At 42.8% G+C, this 18,049-nt stretch overlaps 1 protein-coding gene across 7 annotated transcripts in view; it reads left to right on the top strand.

Moving 5' to 3' along the window:
- The window catches only part of Fer (FER tyrosine kinase), a 295,423-nt gene that overhangs the window by 231,229 nt on the left and 46,145 nt on the right, over positions 1-18,049 (top strand). For all 7 annotated transcript variants that reach the window (XM_040752941.1, XM_005077173.4, XM_013118471.3 and 4 more), the window contains one exon: positions 2,630-2,753. In XM_040752941.1, the coding sequence (XP_040608875.1) occupies positions 2,630-2,753 (124 nt within the window). The remainder of the gene's footprint in view (positions 1-2,629; positions 2,754-18,049) is intronic.

The following is an 18,049-nucleotide window of genomic DNA, read 5'->3' as shown; positions in this document are numbered from 1 at the left end:
ATCCATAATTGAATTAATCTGCTCGTTTGTGTCCTCTTTCAAGTCTTTGATCAATAGTAAACTTCTAAACCCTTCACCTGGGTTTATATCTGTTTCCATATTTGTGAGTGCTGTTTGAACATCCCTGGTGGGTTTTTTAATGAGGCTCTCCTTCTCTTAGGAGCCCATTCTGTAGCGCTGTGCTCTCAGGAGAACCTGACTAAGAACAGGACGGACAGCTTGCACCTTCTGCAGTAGATCATTTGTAGATGAGGGTGTCTCCCAGGTATGTGGGAGTGTAAGAGGCAGCCACAGCCTGAGGTCTGTTTTTGCAAGATCTCCTAAGTATGAATTGCCCTGTTGAAGGGATCACCTGTGGCTGTGAAGTAGACCTTCAGAGTTAGAGTTTGAGGGCTCTACATCAATAAATGGCAGGTAGGTGACTTCAGAGTTGGTCCACCCACCAGCCCAAGCCTCAGAGCTGTCAAACTCGAAAACTACTCTCGGCTGATGAGATCCGCTGTTGGCATCTACGGTGGGGCCACCTTTCTCTTGGTCCATGGCCTGAGTAGGGCAGCCTACAGCCTGCACTTTTCATCTTTAATGTTAAGTGTCTGTCTGCCCACACTCCCTGTCATCCCCCTGGGAGTGCCTCTATCTCTGGCACCCATGCAGACGAAATTAAGCCCCCTATCTTGTGGTTGCTCCCAGTTCTCAGGCTCCAGACCAGCTCAGTCTAAACAACAGCACTGTCTAGATGGTGCCCAGCTCCTGCCCTGACCCTGTGTCAACCCTAACAGCGACAAAATGGAATTCCTCTCCACTCCCGAGCCAAGTCACTGCCTCACCAAACCCTGCGAGCACACACAAATGTGCTACGTACATATACTTAAAATAATACAAAGCTTTAAAATGAACAGAAAGGGTGAATTATCTGCCCTATAAGTTTATTTTTAAAAAGCAAAAAAGCCTATTGGTTTTCTAAGAGGCCCACAAAACATGTAACACTTAATTTGTGACTAAGATAAGAAAGGGGGAATTTCAAGTAGATTTAGGTGGGTGTTTATTTTTCAGTTGTTCTCACCAAAGAAAAAGACATTAACTCTTCTCTTCTAGAATATTTCCGTTTAAGGAAACCTAAATCTTTAGCAGAGTGTAAAAGGGTCATGGAATGGCACCAAGGGTAATCCTTCTTTACAATTTGTAGTTTAATACAGAGGCCTGATAGGAAGTGAATGGTTGTTTTAAGGTCATGCATCAAAACATACTTTACCTACTGTTTAATGCCATAAACTATAAATTATCGTGCAAAAAAATAGTAACAGTCTCTTGAGAATGAGTGGAACCTGAGAGTTTGCTTGGCATGTGCAAGGCAGCAGGTTTGTCTGCAGGCAGAGGGCTTGTTAAGAAGAGGGAAGACCAGCCTGGCCCTGCTTCAGCAGATGGCCCAGCCTGTGGGGCCCCCGCGTGTGTGGGGCCCCCCGCATGTGTGAGACGCCCAGTGTGTCTAGAATAAAGATCCCAAATAGTGCAGTCCATACATGATGTAATATAGGTTCATGCACTGAGTACCCTGCTCAGCCCTGGCCATGTACAGATCCTGAAATGTAGTCAGTGCTTCTAAGTACTGAGCTCTAATTTCACTTCATTTTAATTGACTTGAGTTTGAGATCTTATACTTGAGTTAGTTGTCAGAAACTTTTAATAATAATTGGGGTGGAGGCTAGAGTGATGGCTCAGAGGTTAAGAGCACTGGCTGCTCTTCCAGAGGTCCTGAGTTCAGTTCCCAGCAACCACATGGGGGCTCACAACCATCTGTAAAGAGATCTGGTGCCCTCTTCTGGCCTGCAGGTTACATGTAGAGTACACATACATAAAATCTAAATAAATATTTGGTATAACTTAAGCATATGAATCCTTTTCATTTCTAAGTATTAAATCTAAATGTCAATTAAATATTTAAAATAAAAATTGCTTATAAACTGTCATATTTCCAAGATTTGAGATTTATTGAGATAAGGAAAATATATTGTTAAAATCACTGTAGCTTTTTTTAAACTTCATAAAATAGGACTAATTTTAAGCTTTATATGACTGTTTGGACTATAATATGTGTTTGTCTTGGACCATGATGGTTAAAAAGCTTTTCTAAGACATCATTAGAGGCTGGAGACACGGCTCAGCTGTTGGAGGCTGGGCCAACAGCCAGAAAGACATCAGTGGACTCTGCTTGATATGCAAGTGTGCATAGTAGATGAATAACAAAATTGTATCAGACTCATAGCATGGTGTGTGTGTGTGTGTGTGTGTGTGTGTGTGTGTGTGTCCTTACAGTTTAGTTTAAATAGCTTTAATTCTTAGAAGGTCACTGAATCTAGAAATTAATATCACTTGACTCTTTTGTTTAAGACATGTTTTGTTATTAGATAAAGTAAAATTTCTAAGAAAAGGTCAATAAAATAAATGGGTGCACACAGTGGCAAAGGGACAGGCTTGTCTTTGACTTAACGTACTTGACTGTCTAGAAACGTGAGGCCCCTGCTTGCCAGGGGTGCCGTTTCCACGTTTCTTTGTCAGGCCTCCTAATGGCTAGAGATGAGACATAAGACTCCCATCACGATTCATCTCCTTTTCTTGTCAATTCCTGTAGGAGGTGATTTCCTCTCCTTTCTGAGGAAGAGGAAGGATGAACTGAAGCTCAAGCAGCTAGTGAGGTTTTCCTTGGATGTCGCGTCTGGCATGTTGTATCTCGAGAGCAAAAACTGTATACACAGGTAAGAAGTTGTTAAAGACATTTTCACCTTTATCACTACAGTCCTAGAAAACTAACATGCTTTCCGTAATACTACAGTAGATTCCTTTCATAAAGCTTATGTGTTGGTTTTTATGTTTTCTTTGAAAGCATTCTTTGATAGTTTTCCAGAAGTACGTGATTCACCCCTTACTAAAGGTAAGTACCTAACTAGAACACAATTTAACCTCGTAATTAGAATTTGTTTTGATGTAATCATGAATAGCCTCACATGGCGTACACTGAAGTTAGGAAAATGACTTCATGTGTTACTATCAGTTTTCAAAATCAAGGGAGAACATAATACTATAAGTACAATTCTCTTTCTTGTTGTTTGTTTGAGACAGTGCCTCTCTGTAACCCTGGCTGCCCCGGAACTTACTATGTAGACTAGGTTAGCTCATTCACAGAGATCCACCTTCTTCCGTCTCCCAAGTGCTGGATTAAAAGGGTGAGCCACTACACCCAGCTATAACAACAATTCTTAATTGTGAAGTTGGCTGAGGGTAAAAGATTATAATGTTTATTCCAAAGGAATTTTAGAAAACTTACCTCTGGTTTTTGCATAGTGGCCTTGCCTTCCTACTTCACAGATTATGGTTTAATTTTATGTGTGTGAAGCAGGTGCCCAGTCCCCTGCAGCTGAATTACCAATGGTTGTGAGCCACCATGTGTGCTGGGAACTCTACAAGCACAATAAGAGCTCTTAGTCCCTGAGCCACCTCTCCCGCCCATACATTGTGGTATTGTTTGTGGCTGAAAGTGGCCTTTCATACGGAATGTAGTGCACCTTGAGATCTGTGGAAAATTTGTGCCACGTCTCAGGTATCTGCGTGGGTGTGAGGACCACATCACTGGTGTCTAAGTGGGCGTGAGGACCACGTCTCTGCTGTGTCTAAGTGGGCGTGAGGACCACGTCTCTGCTGTGTCTAAGTGGGCGTGAGGACCACGTCTCTGCTGTGTCTAAGTGGGCGTGAGGACCACGTCTCTGCTGTGTCTAAGTGGGCGTGAGGACCACGTCTCTGCTGTGTCTAAGTGGGCGTGAGGACCACGTCTCTGCTGTGTCTAAGTGGGCGTGAGAACCACGTCTCTGCTGTGTCTAAGTGGGCGTGAGAACCACGTCTCAGGTGTCTAAGTGGGCGTGAGGACCACGTCTCTGCTGTGTCTAAGTGGGCATGAGGACCACGTCTCAGGTGTCTAAGTGGGCATGAGGACCACGTCTCAGGTGTCTAAGTGGGTGTGAGGGCCACGTCTCAGGTGTCTGGGTGGGCGTGAGGGCCACGTCTCAGGTGTCTAAGTGGGTGTGAGGGCCACGTCTCAGGTGTCTAAGTGGGCGTGAGGACCACGTCTCTGCTGTGTCTAAGTGGGCGTGAGGACCACGTCTCTGCTGTGTCTAAGTGGGCGTGAGGACCACGTCTCTGCTGTGTCTAAGTGGGCATGAGGACCACGTCTCAGGTGTCTAGGTGGGCGTGAGGGCCACGTCTCAGGTGTCTGGGTGGGCGTGAGGGCCACGTCTCAGGTGTCTGGGTGGGCGTGAGGGCCACGTCTCAGGTGTCTAAGTGGGCGTGAGGGCCACGTCTCAGGTGTCTAAGTGGGCGTGAGGGCCACGTCTCAGGTGTCTAAGTGGGCGTGAGGGCCACGTCTCAGGTGTCTAAGTGGGCGTGAGGGCCACGTCTCAGGTGTCTGGGTGGGCGTGAGGACCACGTCTCAGGTGTCTAAGTGGGTGTGAGGGCCACGTCTCAGGTGTCTGGGTGGGCGTGAGGGCCACGTCTCAGGTGTCTGGGTGGGCGTGAGGAGGCTGGGAAGACTGGTGCAGATTTTAGTTGCTGAAGCAGTATGTCACACTGCATGTGCTAGAGCAGGGGTCTTGGCTACTCACGCCTACGTGCCGTAGCCCTTACCTGCTGGCTTCACTATTGCTCTGTGCTTTTAACGGAGGATACTGTGTTGAGAGTATTGATTCCACATTGTCAAGAGGTTGTAAAATACAGAATTACAGCAAAGTCACCTCTGCAGTACTACTTTAATATTGTTCAACAATTGCATTTACTGTTTTAAAATGTCAGGGTGAGGTACTATTTTCCTAGAAATTAAGATAACAATGACTAAGCCATACCACTATACTTCTGCCTGGCTTGTATAAATATCTACAAAGTCACACTGTAGGAATTTGTACACCTTAATGAACATTTAAGTTTAGACAAGGTAGAGATAAACCAAACTATATGTCTAAAAACATAAAAGTCATGCTCTTATATTTTGAGAAAATTTGCAAATTTTTTTCTGAGATTTTTAAGGTATTCTATGTATCAACATTTCATCAAATTCTCTATAGTTACTGCTCTTAGGGTTTCTCTATTAGGCATCTCTGGCTATAAATCTTAAGTAACATACATCATTAAATTACATGAGCAATTTGTGAGTTATCTGTGATATGCTGTGTCCTCCTTCCCCACTGCAAGCCCTGGGTATTAAACCTGTCTTCCCATATGTTAGGCAAGTGCTCTACCACTGAGTTAAATCCCAAACCCTCTTTTTACTTTTTATTTTGAGACAGGGTCTGACAATTTTCCAGGGTAGCCTTGAATTAACCATGTTATTCAAGCAGGCCATAAAGCTATAATCTCCCGGCCCTGTAATGATCTTTAATGTTTGCTGTGCTGCATTTGGGGAACCATTGCTTTAATTTTGTATTATTTGCAGTGATGACTTGTTAATCATCAAGATCAAAACCATTCTAGACTGCAGATGGCAATGTCATTTAGTTTTGTTCCTCTTTCTGAATCGCAATATTATGTGTTACAGTATTGTTTTTATTTTCCTTTTTAATATGTTTCATATTTTTGGATTTTTTGAAAGTCATTCTTGATTAGTCGTAGCAGTGATGTGTGTTTGCCATGCTAACTGGCAAGATTTTTCTTGAACAATGGCACTGAGAGCAGGAGTAATAAATAGGTCTCAGGTTAATGCCAGCCTTCAGTGATTGGTATTGACTATCTGTGGTCTGTGTTAAGAAGAAATCCAGGATCTACTACAAAGATTCAGTAATTTATTAGTCATGTCTGATACTCATTAGCATAAAGACCCCAATTTTGTCATTCTTGGCATTTAGTAACCTTCTGTCTTTATTCTCATAAATACATTCCTAATGCTTAATCTTTGACGTGATTTTTACTAGCCATAACATAGTAACAGTGTACTGTTTTCCTGTGATCGCGTCTATCAAATTCTTGTAATGTATCCCTAATTTCCCTTGCTAATCAAGAGAGCTGGATGAATGTCATATCTGCAGCAGACCGTTTTTGTTCCTCTTTGAACTTAGGTGGTTCCTTTTCTCTTCATTTTACTACAGCAGTGTATGGCATTGTGTTGAGAGGATAAGTCATTCTCTCTGTTGCATTTTTAATAGTCATGAATCATGCTGTGGGCTTGTTCTCATGTGCCAGGCGAGAAGCTATTTCTCGGGGAGAAGCAGTCGTTATAATGGAATCAACTTGCTTTATACTTAAAAATGCAGTCAGTGCATATTATCAAGCACCCAAAGAATATTGTATTTACTTCCGTGAAGTGGTTTATTTCTTTGTAATAGTTTCTGATGGGGGTATTTTAAAAATTAATTTAAATAATATAAACCATGTTTTGTTATTGTTATTCAGATAATGAGTAAATCACTGAGCCTTATTTTTAACATCATACAACTTACTAAAATAAATGCATATTGAGGACCGTAAGATCCAATCAACAATTTATAATATGCTTCAAATTGTGTGACTTACAAATGTTTGTCTGTTCACTGACTCATTAGCTGAGTTAGAACTCAGAATGTGAACATATTTCTAATTGCCACTCTGCTAAATGATTCTCTTTAACAGTTGAACAACACATTTTCTTTCTTTGTGTGTGTTACTATAAAAAAATCAAAGTAATGTTTTATGAAGGAAAAAATAAGTGTGAAAATTCAATGGAGAAAGCAAGGAAAACATTCAGAAATGGCCTGCCCTTGGGATTTGTTCTGGTTTGGTTTCCATTAACTTCTACGACAGTGCCCTTGATAGTTGTTTTTGGCTGCCACAGTTTTTGCTTATAGGTAGGAACTTGAATATTTTTGTTTGGGCTTAATTTTAATCACCTCAACTTTCTTTATAATAATTTTATAAGCCAATGTGAAATTCTCTTTTCTACTGTGTCTGAAACGGCCTGAGAATTGTGCTGCGGCAGTTTTCATAGTGATGGCTTCCAGATCTTTGTCCATGCCATAAGGGTCCTAAGCTGTCCAACGCAGAAGTCATTACAGACACAACAGATACAAACAGCAATGGGCTGTAAGATTTATTCCGATTTACTTCTAAACATTGGTTAGACACTGCCATTCCTGGATATTTATGAACATTTAATGAAAAGTATAAACCTTTATTGTTACATGCTTTAGATCAAAATCATAATCCACATCATAGAAGTGTGAGAATATTAATTCCATTTCATCATCATCATTAACAAAATATGTGATAAAAAGAATGTAAGTCTTTGGGGGGGGTGTTGAAAAGGTTTCTGTTATGGAGTAGCAGCTATATAAATTAAAATCTGACAGGCCATGATTAGGACTCCTAAAGGGTTCCACCTACCCTTTATTTCCAGTACAGGTTAAGAGTTCCCACTCTGAGACCTGAAACGTAAAATGCCCCAAATTAGGACAGCGTTGAGTACCATCATAACAGCAAAGTGGGAAAACCCCACATTTTGTTTCATGCATTTAGTTACTGGAACTATTTTATAAAATCATCATCATGCTATGTATATTAAGGTATATGTGAAACATTAAAAATTACTGTGTTTAGATTTGGAACCTGTTTACAAGATACCCCATTATGTACACAAAAATGTGAAATCTAAAACACCCTGTTCTGTAAATGGACGTTTGCTGTCATGGAACCACTCAATCCCAAATACCCAGCGGCCACACAGAGGCCTGTATCACTCGTAAATGCTCAGCCAATAGCTCGGGCTTGTTACTAGCTAACTGTTACACTTGAATAAACCCATAATTCTTACAATCTTTAGCCACATGGCTTGCTACCTTTTCTCAGTACAGCATCCTCATCCTGCTTCTCTGCAGCTGACTCTCTGACTCCGCCCTTCCTCTTCCCAGAATTCTCCCAGTCTGGCTCTTGAGTCCAATCTCTTCCTGTTCCGCTGTAGACCAATCAGCTTTTGTTTACAGTGACCATAATCCACAGCACTGATCCAATTCCAATAAGGAAGATGCAACACACACTTCACAAATGGAGTCACTTAACTTGTGCTCTGGTGCCTACAGGACATTTGTGGTCCCTGACGTCAGAATGGTGTAACAACAAAATAATGACATGAAGAGAAAGTCATCTTTGTGGTGATATGAGCAAGATTCTTTGAAGGACTATAAAAATGTATATTATGATTTGTTGGTGTTATTGTGGGGGGCTACATGGTATTGGAATAGCCAGGAAAGCTTTGCAAGGCCTCCCACCTTACTGAGGTGTGACGTCTGATGCTGGATAGAAGGAGGGAGAGTATTGTACCTGAAGAAGAGTTCAGATGCTAGAGAAACGACTCAGTGGTTATGAGCACTTGCTTCCTGCTCCTCAGAGGACCCCGGTTCAGTTCCCACCACCCAGCTCAGCCGTCTGTAACTCCAGTTCCAGGGAATGGCATGCTCTCTTCTGGCCTCCATCGGTACTTCATGCAAACGTGGTGTCTGCCCCTCCCACACCCTTTCACCATGTACTCAGGAGAGGGGCTTTAAGACCATAACTGAGTCCAGAAAAGAATCGATAAGGTCATGCTGACTTCATCTTAGACGTGACTGAATGTGGGAGCCACTGACGTGTGACAGTAGTGGGACTCACTGAACAGGGAACAGCAGAACTGAGTTCAAAGTCAGATGCATCTGGAGTCGTTGTCTCCGGTACCTCTTGCTTGTGCTGCTTAGTGTGACTTCAGCACACAACATGCACATTTGGTGCACTCCACGACCATGCAGCACACACCAGTAAGACTGTGGTAAGCATCTTGACACAGATTCAAGACTGCTGTGTCATGAATACCTTGTTTTTTTACTGTACACACACACACACACACACACACAATGGTTTAATTACAGAAAACAAAGATGTTGATTTTTCTTACTATCATTCCTAGCACATAAGGATCAGATTAGTCCATCTTTGGATTACATCGCATTAGAATGTTTGATCTTTAAAATTACTATTTGATTTTCTGGCCTGAGTAGCATTTTAAATTTACTAAGTTAATTTTCACTTAGAGTTAGATCAGAACTTCCATTGATGTTTGAAGTGGTTCTGAACACTGAACATATTTCTGCCATTTTGTATTTATTTGTAGCGTGCGCACATACATGTGCTGAGCACTGCAGACCTTGTTGAGTGTGCGCATACATGTGCTGAGCACTGCAGACCTTGTTGAGTGTGCGCATACATGTGCTGAGCACTGCAGACCCTGTAGCATGTGCACATACATGCTGAGATATCTTGAGGATGAAACCCATGTTGAGCACAGGAATTGTTGCATCTCACATACACCTAAGTGTGTTGCCCTAGGTAATTTGTTCAGTGCTTTCACCTTGCTTTGACGGCAGCCTGTCACATGAGGTCATGTATGGATTTGAGATGTTGGACCTATATGCTAGCAGCAAACACGGATTGAGTGTCTTCTAAGTGACAGCCACTGTAACAGGGGTATCGTGAAAACTTCCTTGTTTTGTACTTGTGTTCTCGGCTGACTGGAAAAGGAAAACAAAGCAAAACCCTGTAGCAGTGTCTGGCACGGAAAGGTTAAAGAGTAGCTTCAGAGTAAGTCTGAGCTCTGGCTCCGCGTGAGGCTTTACTGGCCTCCACGGTAAAGGCCTCCACAGTAAAGGGGTCTCTGATCCACAGGGAATGGGAGGCGAAGGTCTGTGGGCCGCTTTGTGGGATGGCGTGACTCACATCTGCTGTTCTGTGTTCACAAGACAGCAGAGAGCAGCAGAGGCTGAGCAGCGCGATCCTGGAGAGACGCTCGGACCATGGTGCTTCCTTCCCAGAGAGTTGTTGAGGAGCAGGTGTATTGTTGTGTAGACGGATAGGGATAACCCCATCTTGAGCTTCTGCGACCCTGTCAGGCCAGCATGGTTCTGACAGAGAACCCACCTCCTGACCAGTGGGAGAAAGCAAATGAGGAATGTTAGTCCCCACTGGGTAAGGTTCTTAAAATTTACATTTTGCCTCTTTAAAATTAGACTGCTACTTACTTATATATTTTAGTGAATGGATGACTTAATTATATCTATGAGTTAAGACCTTTAAAAATCAGTCAAGACACTCACATATGGTGTGGCATATAAATATCTAAAAACGTCTTTATAGCCAAATGAATCATAGTTCACGTGAAAAATAAGGTTGACTCTTTTTTAAAAATGGCCTTGTGCTATCTTAGGGGTTGTTTATTATAAAAACTTGGGATGTGTGGTATTGGGATGTATGTGTGCGTGTGTTGTTTCCATGTAGATATGGATGTATGCAGAGGCCAGAGGTCAGTGTTGAGTATCTTCCTCTGCTATTTTCAGCTTGTTTTCTGCTTCAGGCCCCCTCAGGGAACCCAGAGCTCACTGATTCGCTAGACTGGCTGATCAGGAACCCAGAGCTCGCCGATTGGCTAGGCTGGGCGGCCAGCATTCCCAGCTACCCTCCATTCTCCATTCCCATTCTGCTAAGATTACTGGTGTACACCACAGTGTCTGACTTTAAGTGGGCGTTACAGAACAAACTAAGACAGAGCCCTCTGCCCAGCCCCACTCATTATCAGATATGGTTTTTCTTAAATATATACCGTGTGCAGTAAACAATTAAAATTTTCATGAACAATATATACTTAAATACATATTGTAATGCAAACAGTATCGAGGCTATTGTATTTCTTTTCTGATATCACATACTCTTTGATGGAATTCTTTCTTCTCTTTTTGTAATTTCTAAAGTGCCTGTCCCATAGATGATACCAGCAACAACCATGTGTTTTCTAGTTAAATTTTTAGATTTGTCTAATTTATGTAGTTGTGTTCACACCACATCCATACTTGCTGCCCACGCATGTCAAAGAGCATCAGGTTCCAAAGTCTTCTTCAAGAACTGCAAGGCCTCTGAGTCACTGGTGCATTTATTTAGCCCGGCTCATGTTTCAAATGCCTTATTTGTAAACACATGCTCCCTACTCAAGGAAGATGAAGTTGGAGATGTACAAGTGAGTCAACAGTGGGGAGGGAAGAGAAGAAGAAGGGGTAGGATCTCTGAAGGATAGGGTCCCATGCAGCCATCTAAGGTCTAGGAATGGCCAGTGAACATTCGATGACTTAATAAATTTTACATGATCACCTTCATTCAAACTTCATAAGGAATTTCTGAGGTAACCTTTTACTATACTCAGCAAAATGTTTTAGAGTCTTCATGTCCCCAACTTAGTTGAGGAATGCTTTATCTACTGTGCTGCAAGCATCTAGGCTGAAAAGCAGCCACATGGCAGATGTGTCATAGTCTCGTAAAGTCATTGGATACAGCTGAGTGTTCTTCATATATGCAGGATGTACAGCAGATGCTGGAGATAGAACACTGAGTTCCTCAGATAGGACATCTTTCCCTGGACCATGAAGTCCATAAGCAGACGCATCAGTTCATACAAGATAGGATGTAAAGAGGTTATTGTCGATGTCATTCCATAGTGATATCATGGAAAGCATCTTTAAAGAAAGGGGTGTTTGAGCCGGGCGGTGGTGGTGCACGCCTTTAATCCCAGCACTCAGGAGGTAGAGGCAGGCGGATCCCTGTGAGTTCGAGACCAGGCTGGACCGACAGCCTCCAAAACAATACGGAGAAACCTTGTCTCCTAAACAAAAACAAAAAACAAAAAAAAAAAGAAGGGGTGTTTGAACTACAGGTTAAAAAGTGACTGAGGGAAGGTGGGGGAGAGGAAGATGATCAGTTAGAAGGACAAAAGAAGGAAGACAGGCATGGGAATGGGGGAGAAAATGACCTCAAGGCCGTGACAGGATCCACATTGGACTGACTTGAATATTGACTTGAGATTTGATCTGAAAGTTTTGCAGGCATCAGACTGTGAAATAGTTTGGTCTTGACCCTCAGAGCTAGGGAAGTCACTGTAGTGTTCCAGAAGAGGAGTTCAAATCCATGTTTGTTCTGTGTCTCTGTGACCTGGAGGAACTGAGACCACACTGCAGGGAGATGTGACGGGGAGTGAAGCTGTCAGGGACGCTGCGACAGTGGAATCAATGCTCTCCTTATACAGCCGAGCAGTGGGGCTATCAGAAACTCCACAAGACAAACCACGGTTTCCTTACAGGCAAGAGGGCATTGTGCTTAAGGTTTAAGGTGTTGGAGCTGGAGTGCCCACAAGATACTTGTGAAGCTATTAATCGGGTAAGTAAATATGCAGATCTAGAACTCAGGAGAAAGGTTTGACTTAGATGGAGCAATGTGAAAATAGTGGAAACATAGACAGACTGGGAAAGCAAGGTTTTGCGTTAATGAGTCAATGAAAGCTAAGTATAAAGACAAGAAACGCCATTCTGGGGTATAATCCATGAGAAACAAGCATGCTTTTTTGTAGTTCACGTTAATTTTAACTCCAGATTTTTTTCTAAGAAAAAGCAACAATTACTTTTAATTTAAGATGATAGTGTGCCACTGGTCTACAGATAACAAAATAATGTTTGTGTAACTTATTTAAATCACCATTTTGCTTCCATTAAAGCCCCAAAACAAATTATATCAGCATTGGTAAGTGTCCACTCCCACAATAATAACTGAATAACAAAAGGGAAATGTAATTCATGGCCTTCAGAAATTTCTCAGATTCAATTTCATTGAATTATGTAAGAAAAACAGACTTGTAAAAGTTCCATACTCAGAAATCCATTGTATTTGGGGGGAAATTAGAAGAGAAAGTCTAGAGACTAACATGATTTTTTCTTGAAACTTTTGTTGTATTTCATCAGAACTCCTGGTGACATTTGAAACAAGCTAACAATGAAATAACTGAACTGCTTGATTCTACTCTCTAGCACCAAGCACTGGAAAACAGTAGAATATCTGACTTTTTTTTTTCATCTTGAGATACTTATATTGCTTTGTCTAAAATAGAAACAGTTTCTGTTGTAATAACAGAATAAATTTAAAAGCAAACTTCTCAGGAAACAAAACAGTCTATTTCTTTCTTCCTTATGCTTTTCCAGTCATCTGTAAGAGGACTACTGGTACCCATCTTATAGTCAATGACCATGAGTCATCTGTAAGAGGACTACTGGTACCCATCTTATAGTCAATGACCATGAGTCATCTGTAAGAGGACTACTGGTACCCATCTTATAGTCAATGACCATGAGTCATCTGTAAGAGGACTACTGGTACCTATCTTATAGTCAATGACCATGAGGTTTAATCAGAATAGAAGGCATAAAAACCCTTCCAAAATCTAGTCGATTATAACATTCAGTCACTATCCAGGTGTCGAGGAAGGAGTGAGATACCAGGGCATCTTAGAAGATGAAAAATGGAAGCATTTTGATCAAGAAAGAAATGGACTGAAGATGTTCTGATTGAAACACAGACTTGACCAGCATAAGTGTAGATGAGAGCCATACTCACCTAACAGGAGTGTGGCCTCCTGTATCCTCTGCAGGCACCCGCCCCGTCGGCCACTGTGGAGCACACTTGGGTTGGCAGCCACACCAGCCCTCTCAGGGACTTCCTGGGCTGCAGCCTCCCAGCAGGCACAGGCAGGCCATACGCCAGAGCGTTTTGGCTGCGTATACTTTCGCTCTTACATTTCCATGTCTCCATTTGCAGGGTTTTATTTACTTAGAAGAAAAAGACTGTGATGTTGAGAAAGCCTCTTCAGACATGTCTGTGCCTGCTAGATTTCTTTGTGGGGAGGGAGAATTCACTTTTCCCCAGAGCCTTTTTATTAAACCCCCGTTTTGGAGCTAAACTGAAGTAGTCTGATGGAGCCACAGGAGGGCATCCAGGGAGGGGATGCTGTCTGCATCTGCGGAGAAGAGGACACATCTAGGTTTCTGGAACGTCGCCCCCTCTCAGCAGCACGAAGCCTTTCACATTTTCATATACCTGCCCTCATGTGGTTAACCTGCCCTTCCTGCTGTCTCTGCCAGTGTAAGAAAAGGTGGCCATGATCTAGAACTTTCTGTGTTTTGCTGAGAGATGTGAGTAAGTCCAGACCCCAGCGCTCATCTTCCACAGTTAGCACCTGCAGAGGTCAAGTGACCAGTACTCACACAGCCTCTGCTAGTGTGAGTACTGGTCATCGTCATCTCCATCAGCTCTGAGTCCCCCTGCTGTGTACTTATCATACGAGAATATCAGGAGACCTCCAGTCAGGTGAATGGAAATAGAAACGGTGTGGGTTACCAAAGTGGATTCTGCTCTCATTTTCTAACAAAAAAAAAAAAAAGTAAGAGAATATGAAGTTCTGGGGTAGTTTAGGAAATTTTTATAGTTGTTAGCAGAAGGGTCTGAAAACTATTTCCAAATAGTGTTAAAGGAGACGCTGTTCTCACTTCTGGGTGCAGCACCAATGTAGCCAAGAATGTTACTGAGATTCGTGACTCGGCACTGCTTTTAGGGTCCATCCCGGGAGCCTCTTGAGGGGGAGCCAAGCGCAGTGCCTGGCATGTAGTGTGACCAAGTAACTCATGTGTAAGATCATTAAATATGGGTTAAGTACAAATTATTCTTGATCTTAATATTTATGATTTGTGGTAAAAAAAAAAAAACTCCCTGATTTGCTCTAGACAATATAATGAAAATATGATCTCCTATTAAAGCAGTGGATGCTGTAATATGCAAGAGGAAACTCATGGGAAATAAATATCAAAATTATATATATACATAATACATACATATCCCGGCGCCTTGTGGTGTCTTAAGTGCAGGTGACAGTCTTAGCATGAAAGTCTGTTACTCTCCACGCAGTGATCTGTATATACATAGTCATAAGTGTCATCTACTTATGTTGGCTCCCACCCTCTCTGATACACAGAGGCTGGCTGTGCGGTGGACCATTAAAAGTCTTGTCTTTTGTAATTCACCATGAATGTAAGTGAGAAGGAGCCCTGGGCTGGCTGGAGAGGTGACTCAGCAGCCAAGAGCACTTACTGCTCTTGCAAAAGAGCCTGGTTCAGTTCCCAGCACCACATGACGGCTCACTATCATCTATAAACCCAGTTCCAGGGTATCTGATACCCTCTTCTGAACTCCACAGGACCACACACATGGTAATATACACACAGGCAGGCAAAACACTGATCCACATAAAAATATGTCTTAAAAGTTTTGTGAGGCCATTTAGCATACAGAAGACTAAGACTGATGTGAGTAATTTTTCTGGGTTTCCCGGTACTGTCATCAACTAGTTTCCACTTAGCCTATGTGAATTATTATAGTACTGCAAACACATCAGCATATGAAAATAAGCTTTATGAAAATGATAATATCTGATAAACACATTAAATGATACCAATTTCCTGGTTTTTTTGTGGCACTACCAAGACTTGATGGCTTCTGAGGACATACTCAGTAGTAGCAATGGATCTTAACTTTAAGTCTTTAAAGAGGCTGGGTGGACATCTGAATCCTGCTCTAGGACTTTATCTTCAGGGCCGAAAGTGAGATATTCTAGATCTGTAGTTTACAAGGCCTTCTGTCTGCTGCTCAGCCTGCCATCGTGGTGCAGGAAAAGCAACCAGAAGAAACGGAAGCCGGCTGAATTCCTAAAATGTTCCCCTCATACAAGTAGTTGGGTTCCATGGTTTGGCTCACGGCCGTGTTTTGTGACCCTCCCTCTAAAATAGCGAAACACTTCAGATGACAAGTGTTTCTGGAAGCATTTGAGGGAGGATTGCGTCCCTTCGCAAGCGTTGGATCTAACTTTCTGTGAGACCGTGCTCAAGTCCTACGCCACTGTGTCCATTTTCCTTTGCCTCCATGTTCTGTATGTTATTAGCCAACTTTCCATAACCATAACAGAAGCCTGGCACAGCCTCCTGATGAAGGAGGAAGTGCTTTTAGCTCACAGTTTGAGGTTCCGGTCCGTGACTGGAGGGCTCTGTTGCACTTGGGCCTGTGGTACAGTGCCAAATCAAGTCAGGCAGCATGTGTGGGATGAAGCTGCTCACTCCGTGGCTGCTCCTTGGTAAAAAGGGGGGGTGAGGGGACCCTATGGTCTCTTCTAAGGACACCATAGTGCTCTGTAGCCTCCCATAGGCCCTCCCTTTAAAAACTTGGTGCCTCCCCAGTGAACACACCTCTGCTTACCAGTGGCCTTTGTGAGACAGCCCAGGTGTAAAGCAGCGTTGTCTTAAATGCCCAACTAATTGCAGAATTGGCTCGGTGGCCTTCTGCATTCCTTCACTCATGCCTGCCTTCCTTCCTTTTCTCTCTCATCTTCCCAAAATGCTCTGAAGCTTCTTCATATGTAAATCTTCTCCTGTCTGGATGGCTCTGTCACTGTAGGAATTCTGGAGTGACAGCGTCCTCAGTGCATCCAGGCTTTGCTCTCAAGTCAGACCTTCTGAGGCATTCATTGCCTGGCTCCTTCAGGACGCTTGCCTCTGCAGAAAGGGCCCACAGTGAGGGCTGAAATCTCGCACTCAGGGACAGCTCTTTTACTTTTCAGTGTTCATACCTCTCTTGGTGTGTTTTTTTCTTTTCTGCTGCCTCCAGTAATTGGGTCGGTTCCAGAAACCATACTGTAAGTCCTACTCCTTGACCAGTAGTGGATTCTCTATGGAAAAATGAAGTTATGCTCCTGGAAATCATCATGCTTGTTGTCTTTAAACTCTCCTGTTTTAGTTTGTGGTGGCTGTTCACACACAGAGGGCGTGCACCTCCTTCCTTCACCCATGCCCCATTTTATGTGTGCGGAGGGTGGAGGCGTCGGTCTCCATGCCCAATTAATGTTTACACAGCATGGCAGTCCATTCCTCTTGGAAGGGCTGATGTGATCAGATGAACATTTCCTGCCAGCTTCTGGAGACACCACACTACTTAGAAAATGGGAGTTCGAGATGTAACTTTGCAGCTACTCCTCTTGAAGCTCAGATGTGGATACCAATAAGAAGTTGCAAGCTGAATTAGTTGTCTTTTAATCTATCTGGAAAGGACTGGCTAATGAATAAGAATGGGTTGCCTGTGCTTTTTCACAGGCGTAAGGACAGACTTTTTCAGCCTTAATCTCTGTCATTCACCTAGCAGATCTTAACTTCTCTGTTCGTGTTGTGCCAAACACAGTACTAAGTGTTACACGTATCATCGTATGGTTTATAATGAGGCCAGGTAAAGAACCAAATCAGTATCCACGAACACGGCACATGCGGGGTTAGAAGCAAGCAGGATGCAAATAAGGAGCTCTCACATAGCCCAGTGCCTTCGCTCGTCTCAGTAAGAACTCAAGGTTAGCTGTGTGAGCGGCTACCAGGCTCCGTGTGAAAGGCCATGGCACCCAGCTGCCAGAAATAAGGTCCTAACAGATTTCTCTATCAGCCTGGAGGCTTCCAACACAGAAGCTGGTTGGTGACTGTTGGAGGAGTCCTAAGGTGATCTCCCTTGTTGTTTTAGACATCACTGGCAGCATTCATTGTATGTTCTTTCGTCATGAGTTGCCCTTCTGCGAAAGTGGGAGGCCATTGTCAATGCCTGTGTTTAATAATGACACAAAACTCTAGATGTGAAATGCATTTAAACTGCCCATCTCTATGTATCATTCCCATGCTTGCTAACTTTTCCTCTTTCTCACCTTTTGACCGTTACTGGTAGAGTCCATTAAGTAGTAAATATCACAGTAGAGCCACTCATGACTGAGTACCTAAGTTCATACTGTGTACAAGGAACTGTTGGATGCAAAAGCTATAGACGCTAAAACAATTCATGTGTGGTACCAGTCTATGGTTGCTACTTTTTTCTTGACTGTTCTGAGTGTATATTACTGAGAGGGAGCTATAAAGCAAGCAGATTATTCATGTATCTTTTGTTGCTGAGAATTATTAATAATCTTAAGTGTCACTGCGTGTCATAAAGGGTCACTGCCAGCAGGAGAAAATAACACTGTTTATACAGCAGTTTCATCTCCTTCTTTAAACATTTCTTTACAATTCCTTTGTTTTATGTGCATTGGTGTTTTGCCTACATGTATGTCTATGTGAGGGTACCAGGTCCTCTGGAA

Source organism: Mesocricetus auratus, unplaced genomic scaffold (assembly GCF_017639785.1).
Source record: "Mesocricetus auratus isolate SY011 unplaced genomic scaffold, BCM_Maur_2.0 Super-Scaffold_100010, whole genome shotgun sequence".
Classification (NCBI taxonomy): domain Eukaryota; kingdom Metazoa; phylum Chordata; class Mammalia; order Rodentia; family Cricetidae; genus Mesocricetus; species Mesocricetus auratus.
The sequence above is the reverse complement of the archived record's forward strand: the minus strand, read 5'-3'. Positions and strand labels throughout refer to the sequence as shown.